The following is a 20938-nucleotide window of genomic DNA, read 5'->3' on the forward strand; positions in this document are numbered from 1 at the left end:
CTAGCATAGCCAGTGCGAAGACTACAGGGAGCTGCAGTCCAACAACATCTCAAAGGCCACACACTTTTCACTCCTCAACTTGACAGAATGTATAGCAGGGATGATAAGAGTTGTTGAGGTTGCCGCATGTATCACCTGTCTACCATCCATGGCTTGGACTGATGAGAACTGCAGCAACAACATCTAGAGGACTATTAAGGATCATTCATACTTGATAGATTATCACCTGACCATATATCTCAATGGAATATACAGTCTTGAGTGTGAAGTGGTGGGTGACACCAATGAAGGCTCTACATAAGAGTTGCTCACATGGGGACTGCAGATATGACCACCAGTACTCATCTTAAAATAATTAGCAGCAATGGCATGAGTATTTGAAAACATATTAAAGTAAAATAACTAAAGTAACTCCAGTTCAAGGTGGAGAAACAACAAAAAACATGACCCTAATGAATTAGGGCTCACTGCCACCTCACCACATGGAAATAAGGAATGTGAGGCTTGCATAAACTCACGGTATCTGGAGCAAAGGGAAGCCAAACCTGCACTGCCCAAATACTGAGCTGCCCTGCAATACCTTGAAACCCAAGGTCATGGATGCAGGCAGTGTAGTCAATACCTGCTGTTTCCAGGCCAGCACAGGAACATAGGAAGCTGCTTTACAGTGAGCCAGTACAGGTTTATCTACTCCTATATTGGCAGCAGTGCCAGTGTTTGAGCTCCTTTTCAAACCCCACCTGCAGTTTCCTGATATTCCCTGGTGGTCTTCCATCCACATACTAACCAGCCTTGGCTCTGCTTAGCCTCTGGAATCAGATGACATTGGATATGTTCAGGATGGTATGGTGGTAGAGTCCAAGGGAATGGTGATAAACTGCCCAAAAGTCTTCTGGTGCAAGTTTGCTGCACTCTAATGGGGTGCCATGAAGACTGAGGTCAACAGTATGGAGAATAGTAGTAGTAGTTATATTCTTGGCTAGGAAAAAGCACTATGATTGCCCTTGGTCATATACTCTGAGAACTGTCAGAACCTACATTTTCAGCAAAATGAGGACTGCCAGCACTCCTCTAGTTTGCACCGGTATTTTACAGCTTTAAACTGCTGAGGAGCCTCATAGGGACACATAGGCTCAACAAGTCCTCACAGGGAACAGCTGATGGCTACATATGGTCCTCCAGCCATAATTTGTGTACCCCTAGTTTCAAACATTAAAGAGAGTTTTATAAAATTATGAACAAAGCACAGCTAATAAGATATACTATTCTCTCCCAAAATGAAACTGGTTGGTAGTAATGCCTTTCACATGAGTTGATTATGTGCCATAATTCCACCTTTCAGCATTAGACAAACACATGGAAAATATGGCTATTGTTGCCTATTACCTAGAGCTAAAAATGGATCCTCCATGTTTAAAGGCTGAGAAGCTTTGATTATCAGTAACCAGGGACAAATAAACAAGAAAATAAGTATCCCAGTTACACTGCATCCACTTACTAGGTCACTGTTAGAGACAGAGTGCTGGTCTTTAGACGTCTTTAGTCTGACCTATCAAGGCAATTTCATGTCCTTATATACTTCCAATGAATAGAATTGGCCCTTTGCTCTATGTGATTAAGCATTTTGTAGAGCCTAGTGATTAGAGTTCATTTCTTTAGTAGCTTCATATACAAAGGAGGGCAAAAGAGATAGGAAGTAAATTTACCCTGAAGTCTTCAAGTCTGCGCTTTGACTCTTCCAGATGCTGCTGTAAGGAGCCCATAATTTCCTTGTATTTACTGCATCTTTCTGCAACAATTTCTGTCTGATTGTGAGAATCCTGCAGCCACAGAGAAACAAAAAGCCAGTAAAGATGAAGTATTAACACTGGCAATGAAAGCTGACAAAATGATTCCCATGGAATAAAATATTCAAGATCCTGATATAGATAAGGCAGCACAGGGTGGCATAATGGTTTCAGTGTTGGACTATGACTCTGGAGACCAGGGTTCGATTCCCGCTAAGTCATAAAACTCTCTGGGTGACACTGGGCAAATCACATGCTCTCAGCCTCGGGAAAGGCAATGGCAAAACCTCCTCTGAATAAATCTTACCAAGAAAATCCCATGGTAGGTTTGCCTTAGGGTTGTGATACTGACTTGAGGGCACACAACACACATACACATACGAAAATACTGATTAACTGTGGCTACCTTCTATAATGCAAAACTTATAGCTTTAGACAGAATTGAGAAATGTAGCCTGGTTTAAATTCTCTAAAGGCACTTGATCTTGTCTGATCTTGGCAGTTAAGCAGGGTCATTCCTGCCAAGTTCTTGGATGGAAGGCTGCCAACAAACACCAGGTACTATAGACAATATTTCATAGGAAGAAGGAAAAGGAACCAGTTTTTTGTTAAATGTTGCAAACACAGTGCTTGGATCTGGATACAACACAAAATGGTCTTGTCCAAAGGACTTTGTGTAGGTGCCTTCATGTTGCCTCTTAATTTATGGTGACCCCTTGAATTTCATGGGATTTTCTTAGTCAAAAAAAAGGTGATTTTGCCCATTTCCAGCACTTGGAAAGTTCTGTTCTGGCTGAAAGATTCTGGGGAATTCTAATTCTAACAAGGTCTCCTTATCTTTAATATAGAATCATAGAATCATAGAGTCGGAAGAGACCGCAAGGGCCATCCAGTCCAACCCCCTGCCATGCAGGAAATCCAGATCAAAGCATCCCCGACAGATGGTCATCCAGCCTCCGTTTGAAGACCTCCAAGGAGGGAGACTCCACTACACTCCGAGGAAGTGTGTTCCACTGTCGAACAGCCCTTACTGTCAGGAAGTTCCTCCTAATGTTGAGGTGGAATCTCTTTTCCTGGAGCTTGCATCCATTGCTCCGGGTCCTAGCCTCTGGAGCAGCAGAGAACAAGCTTGCTCCCTCCTCAATATGACATCCCTTCAAATATTTAAACAGAGCTATCATATCACCTCTTAACCTTCTTTTCTCCAGGCTAAACATACCCAGCTCCCTAAGGCGTTCCTCATAGGGCAGGGTTTCCAGGCCCTTCAACATTTTAGTCGCCCTCCTTTGGACACGCTCCAGTTTCTCAATGTCCTTTTTTAATTGTGTTACCCAGAACTGGACACAGTATTCCAGGTGGGGCCTGACCAAAGCAGAATAGAGTGTCACTATTACTTCATTTGATCTAGACACTATATTTCTATTGATGCAGCCTAAAATCGCATTGGCCTTGTTAGCTGCTGCATCGCACTGTTGACTCATGTTCAACTTGTGGTCTACTTGGACTCCTAGATCCCTTTCACATGTTGTCTCCTTAAGCTAGGTGTCCCCCATCCTATATCTGTGCATTTCATTTTTTCACCCTAAGTGCAGTACCTTACATTTCTCCGTGTTGAAGTTCATTATTCATGGTGGTTCTGTGATGGGCAACCTTCAGTTCCAGGATCAAGAGTAACAGGTGGGAGTGGACAAGCAAAGAAGTCCACTTCTACAGAGGTGGAGCTGTAGCTTCACACCAGCCCCCAAAGATTTGGCACTGTATTTATGAATGAATGACCTGGCCTCCCCCAAGGCTACCATTTACCATTTTCCTCTCCTCATTTGTCTCAGCACCACCTTGGAACTGAGGACAGCCCCATGCTAGAACCCTCTAAGCATAGTAATTGAAAGAGTTCACAGAATCATAGAGTTGGAAAATAACACAAGAGATAGCCAGTCCAACCCTTGCCATGCAGGAATACACAATCAAAGCACTCCTGACACATGGCCATCCAGCCTCTGTTTAAAAACTTCCAAAGAAGGAGACTCCACCACTCTCCGAGGCAGCATGTTCCAGTGTCAAACAGCTCTTATCATCAGGGTGTTGTTCCTAAAGTTGAGGTGGAGTCTCTTTTCCTGTAGTTTGAATCCATTGCTTTGTGTTCTAGCCTCTGAGTAGCAGAAATCAATGATGTTCCATCTTAAATATGACGTCCTTTCAAATATTTAGACATAATTATCATGTCACTCCTTAACATTCTCTTCTCCAGGCTAAAGATACATTCATGAACCCAGAACATGAATGACTGATATCAAAAGTTAGAGCAAAGCTAGATAACACCAAAGTAATCATTGTGCTGAAATACAACCTGAAGAACATCCCCTTAGAATTTAAAGATAAAGTGAAAAATAGATCTGCAGTATGAAGCCTAGCTGACTGGGAGCCAGGACTCTGGACTGAAGGCAGGGACATTGTCAGGGAAGAATGCAAAAAGACACTTTTTGTAGGCAAAAAGAAGGAAAAGCCCCAATGGATGAAATAGGAAACTCTTCAAACTCTTCAGTTAAGGACAGATAAATAGCAAAAGTAAACGGTGAAATAAATCGAGTTAGAATCCTGAATGCAACTGTTTAACAACTTGTGTGTAGAGATGAGAAGAACTACTAAAATAATCAATGCATAGAAATTGAAAACGACAACAAGAAAGAAAGAACAGGAGACCTCTTCCACAAGATCTGATAAATCAAAGGGAACTTTAAACCAAGAGTGGGGATGCTCTATGACCAGCAACAAAAATAAATAAATAAATAAAATGATTGAAACAATACACGGAAGAATTATATAAAAGAGATGAAAAGATGACAGATTAATTTGAGGAATTACCATATGAAAATGAACCTCCAGTTTTACAAAGTGGAAGCTGCACTCAGAGCACTTGGGGGAAATAAATCACCAGGGACATACCAATGGAGCTGCTTCAGTTTACAAAGACAGAGTCTACTTTAGTTCTAACTAAAACCAGTTAACAAATATGAAAAACAAAACAAAGGCCCACAGACTAATAATGCTCAGTATACATTCCATTCCAAGAAAAAGGGGATGCCAGGTTGTAGCAACCATAGGACCATTGCATTAATGTCCCATGTAAACAAACTGATGGCCAAAATTCTACAACAAAGACTGTTACCATATATGGAGTGAGAAATGCCATCTGTTCAAGCTGAGTTCATGAAAGGAAGAGGCACTAGGGACCATATGGCAAACATACATTGGATGATGGAGCAAAGGAAAGAATTTCAAAAGAAAATCACCCTGTGTTTTATAGATTATAGCAAAGCCTTTGGTTGTATAGAGCATGAAAAACTATGGTTCACTCGTAAAGGAATGAGTGTGCCACACAATTTAATTGTCTTGATGTGTAATCTTTGCTCACAAGAAGAAGCTATTTAGGACAGAGTATGAAGAAACTAAATAGTTTACAACTGAAAAGGGATCAGGCAAGGCTGCATTTTATCACCCTATTTATTTAACTTTTATGCTGAACATATTATACATAAAGCAGGATTAGACTCAGTGGAAGGAGGTGGGAAAATTGGAGAAAGGAACATCAACAAATTAAGATATTCAGGTTACACTATGCTACTAGCAGAAAATAGCAGACTTGGAATGATGGTCCATAGACTTGGAACGATTACTGAAGAAAGTCAAGAAGAATGTTCAAAGGCAGATTTACAGCTGGACATTAAGAAAACAAAAATAAAGGCCACAGATGATTTATGTAACTTTAAAGTAGACGATGAAGACATTGAAATGGTTCAAGAATTTCCATATATTTGCACAATCATTAATCAGAATTGAGACAGCGCAATCAAAAAATCAAAAGACTAAGACTTGGAAGGGCAGCTATGAAGGAACTAGAAAAGATTCTGAAGTGTAAATATGAATGCCCATATATTTGCACAGTGGAAGAGATAAAGGAAATGAAGTCCCACGTGCTGTTGATAGTCCACAAACTTTATTATCTTAAAAAGCCCAATGTGTTTTGACCTTGTCAGAAACTGGCCTATTTAAAAATAAATAAAAGTACATTTATTATACAGTGGACCCTTGTTATACGCTGGGGTTTGGTTCCAAGATCCCCCGTGTATAACAAAATCCATGTATGCTCAAGTTCCATTAAATACAATGGCATGGCAAAATGGTGTCCCTTATATAAAATGGAAAAATCAATGTTTGATACTTGAAATTTATACTTTTTAAAATATTTTCAAACTGTGAATGCTTGAAAAAATCCATGTATAAGAAGGGCCGACTGTAGTTGTGGTACTGGGACAATACATAAATCATCTCTAAAAAATAATTTCTTAAGAATCAAATATCATCTATTATCCATTTTATCATATACATACCAATTACCAGAGATTTCAGGAGTTGCAGTCTGCAGTCTCAACAAAGTGGAAATTCTGAGTACTAGAAGGAAGGGACTAGGACTACCAATGAGTTCATATTTATGGGTTTTGAAGTAACATCATAGAAGAGAACCAATAAGAAGATACATGATGCAATCTGTCCATAAAGGTAGCCCCTGAAGAAGGTCAATTTGTGACTAGACTGAAACACTTTGGATTTTTTAAGATAATAAAGTTTGTACAACATCACCAGCATGTGGGACATCGTTTCCTTTATCTCTTCCACTGTGAATACGTGCTTTCCAGTTTTTTGTTCTATTTCATATCTTTCATAGAATCATAGAATCATGCACAATCATTACTCGGAATTGACACAGCGCAATCAAAAAACCAAAACACTAAGACTTGGAACAGCAGCTATGAAGGAAATAGATAAGATTCTGAAGTGTACATATGTATCACTGAATACTAAAGCTGGGATGGCTCATGCTATCATATTTCCAATTTCTTTGTATGGTTGTGGAAGCTGGACACTGAAGAAAACTGATAGAAAGAAAATCAACTTATTTGAAATATGGTGTTAGAGAAGAGTTCTACAGATATCATGGACAGCTAAAGAGACAACTATATTGGTTTTAGAGCAATTTAAGCCTAAACCATCCCTATAAGCCAAGGTGACTAAACTTAGACTGTCATACTTTGGCTATATCATGAGAAGACATGACACACTAGAAAAGACAATAATGTTTGGGAAGGCAGAAGGAAAAAAGGAAGACCTCACTACAGATGGATAGACACAATCAAGGAAGCATGACCCTAAGTCTGCAACACCTAAGCAGGTCTGTTGATGATGGGGGGGACTTGGAGGTCTCTCATCCATACATTAAACATAAGTCAAAGTCAACTTGACGGCAGTTAAAAACAAAAACAAAATACAAGATGGAAATGTTCTAAAGTGATTCTGAATTCACGTTGAATTTCTTTGGCTAGTTTCACTCATCCAACAATTAACCACCTGTTCAAAATTGCACGTTAATTTTTTGTACGTTACTTTTAAAAATTGTACATTAATTTTTTAAAATTCAGTCCCTACTTAGTGAACTCATTTATTTTAGTCAAACTTTGAATTGCTTAAGTACTTTGATTGTTTAGAGCCTTGTGACCCATGTCATATGCAAAGCACAGTACTAATTAACCAAAGCAAACAATGGAATAGCACTACTTAGATACTTTGCATGTTAAATATCTGGGATAAATTTAGTGCCTTGCATAGAATGGCATATTTACTCAACGTAATGAACACGCCTGATATTCAAACAGCTTTCCTATTGATTTTGTAGTTTTTACAGGCTTATCAATAAGTAATGCCAGCTGTGAAACCATAAGCATCCAGTGTATCATCATTTGGAAGGAGTGCTTGGAGACAAAATAGTATCATTTCTCAGTGAACCCAACAAAATCAACCCCTTCTCAAATATTAGCACAACTAAAAGCTGCTGACATACTAATAAAAGACAAATCAGCTTATCAAAATATTGTGAACAGATCAGAAGCTTTGGGAATGAGAAGATATAATCTCTATTTATTGTAATGTTATCAAAGCTTTAAAATCCACTTTTAAAAAATCAGTTATCTAGGTTCTGTTTCATGAACTGGGAATCAAAAGAAGCTAGGATGACACTTCTTGAGGGAGATCCCATCAGAAAAGGCTGGAAACAGAAAGGGAAGTTGTTATATAACGAATCTATTCACCCACAGTTTAAATATATAATGAAAACCCAAGTAAATTAGAGGGTTTAAAATACACCAGAATTTGTAATGACCCCAGCACAGCTTATTTCCTATTGTGCAAGAGGCTGCTAAATATTTTCAAAAGAAACAGATAGCAAAACATTCTCACTCCCAAATCTCTGGAATCTTCCAAAAAGTTCAGTTTCTCAGGAACAGACTCCAGATGATCCAAGGCCACTCGAGTACTCTGAAGAATACAAATAACAATAAAAACTTGTGATACTTGATCATTTATTTTATTTATTGAACATATATTCTCCTAAAAATGGGACTAAAGGTGGCATGCAGTAATATTAATTACATACAATAATTAAAATACAAAACAAGGCCAACTATTATGACAAAATTTAATTAAAAGCACAGTTTAAACTTCAGTTTTAAAACACTAAGTAAATTACAGTGTGTGTGTGTGTGTGTGTGTGTGTGTGTGTGTACCTACTATTGCTTGCTTAGAGCAACCCCATAAATTTCATAGGGCTTTCTTAGGCAAGGAATACTCAGAGGTGGTTTTTGCCAGTTCCTTCCTCTAAAATGAAGCCTATAGCACCTGGGATTTGTAGGCTTCCTCCTACCCAGGTACCTTAAGCAAGGTCTGCCTGACCCTGCTCAGCTTTGGAGAACAGATGGGATCTGGCACCTTTAGGGTAATGATTCTCGAACAGTGGGATAGGACCTGGGGGGGGGGGGAGCATTGAGAGTTGCTCAAGTGGGGTGTGAGATTTGGAGGCCCTGATCCCTCTTCCCTCTCCTTATCCTCTGCTTCCCACACTTTTTTTCTCCTGGATGGGAACAGAAAGGCAAGGAGAGTGCTTGGAGCCTCTAACTGAGGCAGGATAAGGAGGAGAGCTATTTCCTTATTTTTAAATTATGAATGTACATGAATGTCTGAACAAAAATACACACACTAAACAGAGTATTTTTATTTGTATACTACGTCGAGCAGGGGGAATAACATCCCTATGTAGATGTAAAGGGTGCTGCTAGCGTAACGAGTTTGCTCTAGCTGTAAAGGGGCTTCAGTTGCAATTAGAAACACCAGCCCACAGCCAAATATGTGCTGTTTCTCCATCTTCCTGCTCTTTTTCCCCTTGTAGTACCATTTTCTACATCCATTCTCATCTTTTCCTCTCCTTGACCTAATCTACTGCTCCACACAATTGTCACATAACTACCCACATAACTGTGACTGCAAATGTTCCTGATTCCAGATGTAGAATCTGGAGAACTTTTGTCTTCTGTCCCCAGGGGACAGGATCAAAATTCAAAATGACCTTAACAGATTAGAAAGCTGGGCCAAAGCTAACAAAATGAATTTCAACACGGAGAAATGTAAGATACTGCACTTAGGATGGAAAAATGAAATGCACAGATATAGGATGGGGGATAGCTGGCTGAATGAAGCTACGTGTGAAAGGGATCTGGGAGTCCACAAATTGAACATGAGTCAAAAGTGTGATGCGGCAGCTAACAAGACCAATGCGATTTTAGGCTGCATCAATAGAAGTATAGTGTCTAGATCAAGGGAAGTAATAGTGCCACTCTATTCTGCATTGGTCAGGCCCCACCTGGAAACTGTGTCCAGTTCTGGGCACCACAATTTTAAAAGGACATTGAGAAACTGGAGCGTGTCCAAAGGAAGGTGACTAAAATGGTGAAGGGTCTGGAAACCATGCCCTATGATGAACGATGTAGGGAGCGGGGGAAGTTTAGCCTGGAGAAGAGAAGGTTAAGAGGTGATATGATAGCCTTGTTTAAATACTTGAAGGGATGTCATATTGAGGAGGGAGCAAGCTTGTTTTCTGCTGCTCCAGAGACTAGGACCCGGAACAATGCATGCAAGCTCCAGGAAAAGAGATTCCACCTCAACATTAGGAGAAACTTCCTGACAGTCAGGGCTGTTCAACAGTGGAACAAATTCCCTCAGAGTGTAGTGGAGTCTCCTTCCTCAGAGGTCTTTAAACAGAGGCTGGATGGCCATCTGTTGGAGATGCTTTGATTTAGGTTTCCTGCATGGCAGGGGATTGGACTGGATGGCCCTTGCGATCTCTTCCAATTCTATGATTCTGTGCAAATCCATCCAGATTTTGAGATCTTTGAGAAGGTCCTTCTTTTGGTCCTATCACTTCCAAGGCAGATCTAGTACTGTATGCAGTATACCACTAGGGTTGTGGCAACTCATGGTGTTATGCTACAATTGACCTCCTTCCATACCACACCATACAGAATACTTAGTAAGTTTTTGGTACTTATGTTTCTCATAAATCGTAATTCCTGTATATCACTGTAATGGCAATGGTTGTGAAACAAATAACTATCAAAATTAAAATTATACCTTTAGATTACAATATTATGCACGCAGCCTAAATGTATTTACATGTACATTGTTTCATGTGGTTAAAGTGAAAATTTGGTAAGATGTCATGGTTTTTTTTAAAAAAGTGAAGAAAAAATAATTTTAATCCTTTTTTTAAAAAAATAAAAAATAAAAATTACTTTAAAAAACAAAAAACAAAACCTGGAGCCTCTCCTTTCTCTTCTCACCAAGCCTTGCCCACTCACACCATTTCTTCAGCATTTCAAAGGGACACATGGGAATGCCATTGCTCGTTTCTGCACAAAGCCTGATATTTGGGGAACAGTGGTGTCACCACCCCTTAGGTTGTCACCTGGTATATCAGGCATCCCTGCCCCCCCCCCACCCCCAGTGATGCACCTGTTAGTATGGATATGAGAGAGGATCTTCTTGGTGGTTGCTCCCAGGCTGTGGGAATTCCTATTATCTTTCTGCTAGCTAGCATGTAAAACATTTTACCCAGAAAGGGACTTTAAACTGGATTGTGTTGTATTTTTCTTTTACTGGTGTTGTTAAATTGTTATCAAAATTTGTGGGCATTTATTAATTTTTGAAAATTGTATTTGTACTATTTTATTGAAAGCCATCTTGAGTCTCATGCATAGGAGGATGGTAGGATATAAATAAAATAAACAAAGTGACTCGCAGCATTGTCAATACAGTTACTACAGCCACAAGGAAACTAACAAAAAGAAATTCAAAATGAGACAGGTTCAGTCTTACATTCTGGATAATCTCATAAAGTAATATAAAACAGTTTTATGTCTATTTTTTCAAATAGTTGCTCTTTTAGCCAAAACACCTCAATAAAAGCTGAGACTCACTAATTTCTTATCAAAACACAGGCGGGTTACACACTGCCATTAAAGTACGCGCAGAGCGCGTACTAGGGTTAGGGAGGTGCGGTGCTTCCGCACCTCCCTAACCCTAATACGCGCTCTGCGCGTAAAAAATGACGGTGGCCATTCCAGACGGCCACCGCCATTTTTACACAGCAGATGCTGTGCTTCCACACGTGTCGCGGCGGCTATGACGCCGCGAGTGCGCCAGTGGCGCTTCATGGCATCATAGCCGCACTGCGAGAAGGAGCTCCATTTTGGAGCTCTTTTTTGCTGCGCGAGGGAGTCACACGGTTTGCAAGCAGCAGCTCCCTCGCACAGCAAACAGCAGTGCCGGCAGACCGCCGTATTTCGGCGGACTGTAAAGAGCCACAATTACCACAGTTAAGTTTGTTAATACCCAGAAACGCACATGTCGCAATAGATGAAGCACTACCTAGCTCTAAGGAATGAACACTATGTAGAACTGAGCATGTTATTAAAAAGTGAAATCAGTAATTCAACTACAACTACTGCCACCATTACTTACCAATAAATGTGTTCTATCATTTGCTATTTTATACAATTAAAAAAATCTGTAGTCCCTATTGCTGTTGCTGTGTGCCTTCAAATCACTTCCAGCTTATGGCAACCCTAAGACAACCTATCATAGAGTTTCTTGGCAAGATTTCTTCAGAGGAGGTTTTCCATTGCCTTCCCCTGAAGTTGAGAGTATGAGAGTTGCCCACGTTTACCCAGCAGAAATATTTAAAAATAGTTTTCTGCCACTACTTCTAAAAGTGTGTGCGTGTTGCCAAGATATGTTATAAATATTGGACATTGAAATATCTTCATAGTGAAATTGCAGTATTACAATATCTTTACAATACTGCAATATCTATATATGTTTTTGGTCCTGAAGAGTCATATTATCTTTTGAAATACTGCAGTTTTTATTGTAAATATGAAATCATTATCATGGAAGGTTACATTTTTCAATGTATAATTTTTCATTTAACTTTCATTCTGAAGGACCTCCCTGAATATATCATAGTGTACTCTCCATTTAAAATGTACTGTTTTCCTTTCTGAGTGTCAGTATATTTGAGTGTTAGTTTTTTGCATTCTTTTTGTATGCGCAGCAACCTTAATATCATTGCCTTTGCCCTAAAAGAAAAACAGACGCAAAGTCTTTTTCTTAAACTCTAGAATTTGGCTGTATTATTCTGTTGCCTGAAACAAAAGACAGATTGAAATGGGTATGGAATCCATTTTATGTGAAATGCCAAAGGCTGGGCATTCACCATGCAAAGAACGCTTTTTCTTCAAGAAAGGGAGAGCAACAGTGGGATGATATTTGGACAGATTAGCTGACTCAATACAGATTTTCTTTAGGCTGGTCTTACATCCGGTTGCTTCAGATCTGCTGGATCCATTCCTTCTTTCCATGATGCATTTATGCCCTCCCAGCCCCTAGTCACAGGATTAGATGTAATTAGCCAAGATGGGAAAAAGTTGAGCCTACAGGTGGGAGGCTAATTCACTCCAAACATCCTGTTGACTTCCTGGGCTTGTGAAATGGAAACTCTCAAGCAAAAGTGATGGAATGGATGCATAGAAAAGCCTTGAGACTATGCAGCCAAGCACGGTGGAGTCCAGGGTGCAGTGGGTACAAAAAGATTTATCAACAAAATGAACTAAAAGTCACATCTGTCAAAGGAGGACACTTGTTTAGTTCCTGCTCCCCTTCTCATTTCCACCCTTTTCCCTCCATGATTTTGAGAGACATATGAATGGGAACTGGACCTTTAAAGACAGTGATCTAAGATTGAAAAAAAAAAACCTCAGTGGACAAAAAGTAGATTGCAAGAAGGAAACAAAAATATTCGACTGGACCTTTCAGCAATTTTTGATTTTACAAATTTTACAAATTTAACTTATGCCTTCTGAACATGTTTGCCTCAAACAAGAATGCTTTTGCAGGAGATTTTCTGTTCCCCCTAACTAGTTATCCCTCTCTGAAGTCTTTAGCTAAACTGGACTATAAAACAACTAATTGAATATTTTAGAATTGTCTTAAATAATCCAGTATCAAAAGATATTTCATTAATGAATGACTATGGAAGCTGGATAGTGCAACAAGCTTCATGTATAAACAGCAAAGCTCAGCTAAAGAAGGAGGAATGAAAGGGGAAACAAGCAAGATATTATTTTAGTATTGTATTTTTTAATTTCCTTCATTTATATGCCACCTTTCTCCCAGAGTGGGATCCAAGGTGGCTCACAAAAAGAAACTAACAAGAATTTTTAAAATATAATTTAAATTTATCACATTAAAACAGTAGCTTATAAACAGTATAAAATCATTAAAAAGCATACCAAAAAAAAAAAGCATCCACTTCATAGGAAGGCTCTCTGCAAAGAAATACTCATTAAAATCCAAAAAACCAAAAAGGTCTTTACTGGCCAGCAAAATGAGAACAGCCGGGGGTCAACCTGGTGTATCATGGAAGGGATTTCCACAGTATGGAAGCAGATACTGAGAAGGCTCTCTCCCATATCCTCACCAAGTTAGATTGTGATGATGGCAGGACCGAGAGAAAGCCCTCCACTTCCACTGTTGATCTTAAGACACTGGTATGTTCATAAACAGAGATAGTCTTTCAGATAGTCTGGACCTAAGCCATATAGGGCTTTATGACAAGCAATTTGAATTGTGCTCAGAAGTGAACTTGTAGACAGTGATGGTGTTTTAGCAATGAATTATATGCTTCCTGTAACTGGCTCCAGAATTTTGGGCGGGCTGTTTTCAAATGCAGCCCCATGCATAGAGCATTACAATAGTCAAAATGGGTTACTACAGCCAGATCTTCTCAAGGAATGGATACAGCTGGTGCACTAGTATTAACTGTGCAAATGCATTCCTGCCAACTGCTGAAACCTGGGCATCCAGGCTCAGGGTTGAGTCCAGGAGATTTCAGGAGGAGTGTAACCCCACCCATCATAAGCATAAATGCTATTCTCTGTTCTTCCTTTCTACTGACCAAGAGCACTTCTGTACCAAACTGTTCAAAGTTGGAGTCTAAAATCTACTACATACTAAAATCTCAAACACTGCATGGAACTAACAGAGTAAAGGGCTACAGTATGTTTCTGGTTTCCTGAACTGGATTTCCAAATAAATGCAGAATGCAGTAAGACTGGACTATATTCTCCTTGCCACAACTAAATCCAACTACCCAGTTGAGCCACAAAAGAACATGCAATAAGCCAATGTTCTAGCAAAAATAAAGAAGAGTGACAAACATCAATCTTGAAAATGGTTTTGATCATCAAACTAAAATCAGTGAAGATGATTGCGACATACTTCCAGATAAATCCCATATTTATTATTTTCAAAATAGTTTCACCTGTTATCACTGTATTTATTAGCATGATCAAATTAAACAAGCTTACTACAAAAAGGGAAATTGCAGGTATCTTTCATTTACAAAAGAAAGTCAGTACAAAATAAAGTGTAGATAACACAAATAAAGTACAGTAACATGTAAGTAGTTTACATAAAAATATTCAGGCTTTCTGGTTCGATTTTACTAGCTTGTGTAATTACAATTAATGAACAGTGCACAATTTGATTTTCATTATGACACCTCCAAGTTATATGACATGTTTATTAAGACCATCCTCTGTATAATACAATTAGTTGTACACCTTAAAATGGCCAACTAAGGGCTTTCTCATAAGACCTTTCTTTACCTTGTCTTTCACAAACTAACAAAAATTGTTCAGAGGTGTCTATCAATGTCTCTCCCTCATTAAATTGCCCACCACTGTGCCTCTCCCACAAAGAAGCTGCACTCATTCATATTGCATGCTTCATTTATAGTGGCCTTATGTTCATCAAAGCCTTGATTTTCCACTCCATTAATTTATGATGAGTTGCATGGTTTGCTACTTCTTCCCAGAGCCGTTTGTAGCCCTGGTCTTCACGAGGGCTTGAAAGGTTGAGAGATATCTGAAAAGAGACTGCAGATTCTCAGCAAGCCTCCCTCTGCAGTTTTCAGCAGTGGAAAAGTTAACTGTGCGAGACAGAATAACCAACCCAAATGTTCAGCAGTCATCATACAGGGACAATATGTTTCAGGGACATTCTTTCATTACCACATGAAAAGAGCTGTAGAGCTCCTGATTTTGATCCCCCCTCCCTTTCCTTCATTACAGACACACTGTAAGTTTACTTAACCAAACCTGGCAAGTAACTGAATTCACTGGAAAGTCAAGCTTTGAGAGGTCCATCTCCTATTGGAGCTAGTTGACATCACTCCAGCTTTGAGGCAGCAACCCATAGCTGTGTTACAGTAAACTGGAATATTTGGACTTGAGACTTGAACTACTTGAACTGCTCACAATTTCCAGGTTTTCCACATCTTTGATTGCACTTTCTATTTGGTGAGTAAGAAATTCTAAACATGCTTGAAAATGAGAAGAATGGTCTGTTACAGTACAAACTCAGTAATGGATATCTTATGTCTCATTTTCTAATAAACTATGCTTGTTTCTGGTTCAGTAATGGCTTTCCTACCCTGTGGAGAACCAGAGTGGTATGAGCACTAACTTCATCTTAAGAGACATTAAAAATATGGTCATTTCTGAACAGGGCTGTAGGAAAAGAGTTCTTGCCTCATTATGCGAGGCAAGAATAACACGTAAATCTACAAAAGACTTTTGTTTACTGCAAAGAAGAAAAAACAATAGTAGAACAGAAGCAAGAGTGTCAAAGGGAAGGAAGAAGTCATGCTTTTAGCTGAACTGTGGAAGCAGTGCAACAATAATTTAGTGACACATACAGTAACCTCCTTAATATGGATCAAGTGCCATATTTGTATCATTAATGATGGCATTCTTCTCTATTAAAAGAGATAGGTTTAGCCATGCAGAACAAAATGCTAAAAAAGATGGTAGGAACACCTGACACACAGGGCAATTAAGTACCACTAATTATTTCCCAGAAACTGCAAATGATGTGCCATAATGCATACAACTAATCCTGAAGAGAACAATCATGTCTGTCTGCTCATTATTTAACAGGGAACAAAGGGCACTGATATAGTGCACTGATAAAGCTGATAAGTGGCAACAAACTCCAGTTGCACCAACAGAAGCCGCATTGGTGGTAATTTACTTAAAAGCACACTGTTCCATCATGGGGTGAATGCTATTAATCTTTCCTTGTTTTCTTGACATAAAAAGATTATTTACTTTCTAAGAGGTGTTCTATGTTCTCAGAGAGAATGATAAAACAAATTACTCATTTTCCATGACTTCATATAAACACTTTGATGTTTAAAGAGCATGTGAACAGTTAATCCTCCTTAGATTGATGCATTTGCAGTGATAGGCAGCTCCGGGCTCTCCCTAGGGGCAGATCTAAATCAAAGTCAGATGCTACATTTTATTTTTAGTCTTGAAACCACAGTGATGAACACAAAAATAAAACAAGTTAGGCTTCTCTGTGCTATTCATGGGGTTTGGTTTTATATTCAATGCATAGAAAATACACAAACATTGGAAACAACAGGACACTAGTGCTATACAATGAGGGCTGCCTCACTCCTTAACTAGGTAACATAAAAAGCCATCTGCATATTACGTTAAAAAGTTAGAGGAGACATAGGGACCAGCTAAGAAATCCTCAAGGTATATACCCATAATAAAATGAAGTGTTATTATCACTTAAAGTGACAGAAATGCACTTGGGCAAACCATTACGTATAACTTGTCTAAGAGATATAATGTTACAGATGAGTCAAGGAGGTCTTTTTCAAACTACTAGATTAGTCTATAGACATGTAAGAACTGCATGAAAGTGGGTTGGATCTGTGAGACTTCAGATTAGACTTCACTAACTCAAGTCCTGTTGATTTTAATGGGTCCTCTCAGTATAACTAAGGGACTCAACAGGCCGCTCCTTTTAGTGCCAAATTGGGGCCATGGCAACTACATGCCATGGACCTGATCTCTGCTTTCCATGGCGCAAAAAGGAGCGGCAAAAAGAGGCTCCTTTTTGCACCCCGGAAAGTGTACCATAGCTGCCAGTGCACAGCTTTTCCGCACTCCTTTGGTGTTGCATCTCCATGAGCATTGTGACACCATGCCCCATGTGGAGCTGTGCACAGTATCACGCCAGCCTGGGGACGGAATTGGGGCGTGCATCGTGTGGACACCATGCCCTGATACCGCCCCCAGGCCAGCCTTCCCTGCTGCTCTGTATAGCACCTCACTCTAGCTAAAGTGTTTATACTTAAGAGTTCCTAAATTCTTTTTTTCTTTTTTAGAAGTCCCTCCCATAAACTGCTAAACAAAGAAGACAAATTGTAGCTTTCTTCACAAATAATTATCCAACACAGATGCTAGTGGTTTGTCAAAGATCAAAGAGCATTTCCAACTGTATTTCTTCCATTTCTATCTCATCTTCTTTCTAGGATGAAATTCAAAATGATGTATGTACCTAGACTTGTTGTGGTCAAAACGTTGTATGTGGTTACCCATACAGCAATTTGACAGACCAGTTTAATTGCAGAAGGCTATTCCAGTGTATCTTCAGACCATGATATAGAAAAACTCAAAAAGTTGCCCTAAACCAGTGTCACTACAGTGTTTTTCCACATCCTGATAATATATATAGGATGAAACTTGCTGAATCAGGCCAAAGATCTCTCTAGGTTAGCATCTTCTTTCCAATAGTGGCCAGAGAAATCTTCCTAGGAAATATCCAACTAGGGCATGAATCCATAGCACCTTTCTTACAGTCTTTGACACCTTTATCTAGTAAGGGTGTACTGTTTTGATATGGTATACTATGGGGGCTAAGACCATGGAGACCCAAGTAATGCATATTAGGAAAGCAGCCAGTCACTGCAAAACATAAGTAAATTATAAAGAATCGATAATTTTAATCACTAGGTATGCTTATTAGAATAATAAAAAAGAATATTCTCCTTGTTCACTTCAATGCAGGGTTTTTTTATGGGGGGGGGAACATTTTAAGAATCGAGTATTAGGATGCTCATCATATCACTACTCTTGCCTGCTTTCCTCTGTGTCTCGCAAGTGGACCACATTCATCAAGGCCAGACTCGTCTAAAGACCTTTGTCTGAAGTACCAGGCAGGATGCCCAACAATTTATATTACACATTTCAAAATTAAAAGAGACAGGGATTAAGTTCCTGGATAATTCTTGCAAAAAGGGCCTATCCTGAATGCCCTATTCGAGCAATTAATTCCATTGCTCTGCGATTCTGGGATAATGCATTAATCACTAGTGAGCTCTGTGCTCAAGGAATCTACCTGCTACACATCACTTGATACTCTGCACTGCTACATAAGATATATTTTGCTGATTAAACAATGAATGAGCTATTTACTGAATAACAATTCCAGAGCTTGCTGATCAGCATACTTATACTGTAGTCTCATGTCGTCGGCTGATTTCTTGAGGTAAACATATCAGTTAAATAAAATAATTTTTGTTGAGGTACTCAGATTTTGGAACACCATTCTTTGATTCATCTCTGCTCGCTTTTTTTTTTTTTTTTGGTGGTAAATTAAGACACCCTCCTCTCAAGATAATAATAATAATAATAATAATAATATTTATTTGTATACCGCCCTCTGGCAAACCAATCCGGGCGGTTAACAACAGTTTGCGGCTGTTGTTTTTAATATCCAATTCCTGTTTTATTATGGTACATGGATCTTTCGGTTTTTGAAGGGGGGAGTAACTTTATATTGCTATTATTTTGTTTGTTTTGTTTATCGTGATTTTTTATTCTTTTGATTAAAAGGCATGCTATAAATGTTTGAAATAAAACAAATAAGATTGAGAATATCAATTTAATGGAAAAACTGTTAGCATACCAATAAGATATGTAGATAATTATATCAGAATTGCTTATTACGTTATAAACTGATGAATGTCCATTTCATTCATTAGATAATCAACACAATTTAGGAATTGTGTTTATTAAATACACACAGACGCACATTTATTTTATACTCCAGAACTGAAGAAAATGATTAGTGTACTGAAATAAATTGTAGTCATTTCAAGAAAAAAAATAGTGAAAGGACTACAGAAAAACTACAACTTAAAAATATGAATTGAAAAATAAAATTGTCTCTATCGTCAAAAAGACATCCAATGAGAGGAATAGAAAAACAAAGACTTATTATAGAAAAGAGTCTTTAGGAGCTAAACAGAAGCATATATGAAATATTCCCCCTGCCTGAAAAAAAAAATCAAGTTAAAGGAACAGAAAATTAAGAAACTGAAAATACATGCTGATAGAATTTGTGATGAGTTAAGAAAGAACAGGCCTTCTAGATAGTCAACATGGTCTTGCTATTTTCACAGTTTATTTAGTTTCAAGTGGCATGGGGAATCAAACCAGAAATAATGTATAATATAAATTCTATGGCTATAATCCTACAGGGCGCTATGCTGTAATACTTCCAGGTTATGCCAGTGGTTGTACTTTTTACATACTTGCACAAGGAGATATTCAGTACCCCTTTATGTAACAAATATATTATTAGGGGAAAAGATGTAGTACAAAAGGTTCTTCGGTGTTTATAATGCCTATACACCTGTCAAAATTCTACGGTCAGTATTCTATTGGGGCAATATGTTTTGGAAACTTTTTGCAAGAAGGTATCTGTGAAGCAGTGTCCCTTCTCCCTACTGATGCTTTTCCTGCCAGGTGAAAACAGCAGCAAGCCTATCTCAGCTGGCACAAATATCTCCCCCTCCTTCTCTTTCTCCTCTCTAAATCCTGCAACTAGCTTAGGTCATTCTCTTTCCTTTTTTTCTTCTTCTCACAGCTAGATATGTGAGTAAAACAGTTACATCAGCTACCCATTATGTTGTTGGGTGTGGAGGAAGGAGTGTATGATAGGTAGGGGAGAAGACGCATCACTGCTCCTGCCACCTCCATCAGCCACTCTCATCTTCTAGTCTAAGAGGCTGAATAGACCGGCGTTATACGCTGGTCTCGGGGCACAGTGAGGAGCATGGTGTCCACATGACGCATGCTCTGATGCTGCCATCATGTCGTGTGCCTGTTCCTTTTAGTATTCTTTTTAGCACCGGGGAAAGGCCACATTGGGGCCACAGCATGTAGTTGCCATGGCCCCGATCCAGCGCTGAAAGGGGCAGCTGCAGGCCACTCCAAAGGGGAGGTCTGTTTAGCCCCTAGGTATACTAGAAGAGCTTTTCACTCCACCAGCTTTATATAGGATTGTTAATTATATGTTCAGCTCCTCAGAAAACTGTGGATATGATTACTGTGGTGAGTAGGTTCATCTTTGAGCTAAAGGATAAGACAGCTAAAGGGCAAGAGACCAGGGTGTTTCACTGAGAGAGTGATGTCCAAAGCTTACCCAGTGAGATTCACAGCTGAGCAAGAATTTACTCCAAAACTGGTAAGAGAGAAAAAGCAGCAACACTTGAAGTAAGGCAATACAGTAAAGAAAAGTTATGGGATCTAAACTAGATCTTAGTACATCAAATTAAGTGAATTAGATGCAAACTAACTGAAGTCCCATTAATGTAATGGGTCTAGTCCAAAAATGATTCATAAAAATTAATCGAATTTTTATGTTCACATTGCAGAATGAAGAAACTGACTGAAATAATATGCAGATATAATAAAGAGTGTATACCACAAACCTTGCTAGAGATATAGAATATGTTTAGTAACTACTGGAATATGTACTGTATGCAGTAGGTACAGGAAATACAT

The 20938-nt window shown here is 38.9% G+C and overlaps 1 protein-coding gene across 11 annotated transcripts in view; it reads right to left on the bottom strand.

The window, feature by feature from the left end:
* Positions 1 to 20938, bottom strand: part of CEP128 (centrosomal protein 128) — a 288826-nt gene that overhangs the window by 19530 nt on the left and 248358 nt on the right. For 3 of the 11 annotated variants that reach the window (XM_042445848.1, XM_042445850.1, XM_042445852.1), the window contains 2 exons: positions 8076 to 8153; positions 1707 to 1820 (listed from right to left, as the gene is read on the bottom strand). The exons of 3 other annotated variants lie outside the window; for them this stretch is intronic. In XM_042445848.1, coding sequence (XP_042301782.1) covers positions 1707 to 1820; positions 8076 to 8153 — 192 coding nt within the window. Of the gene's footprint in view, positions 1 to 1706; positions 1821 to 8075; positions 8154 to 20938 lie in introns of those variants that run through there. 5 more of the 11 variants (XM_042445849.1, XR_006101450.1, XM_042445853.1 and 2 more) reach the window with 2 other exon arrangements.

The sequence above is a fragment of the Sceloporus undulatus genome, chromosome 1 (assembly GCF_019175285.1).
Source record: "Sceloporus undulatus isolate JIND9_A2432 ecotype Alabama chromosome 1, SceUnd_v1.1, whole genome shotgun sequence".
Classification (NCBI taxonomy): domain Eukaryota; kingdom Metazoa; phylum Chordata; class Lepidosauria; order Squamata; family Phrynosomatidae; genus Sceloporus; species Sceloporus undulatus.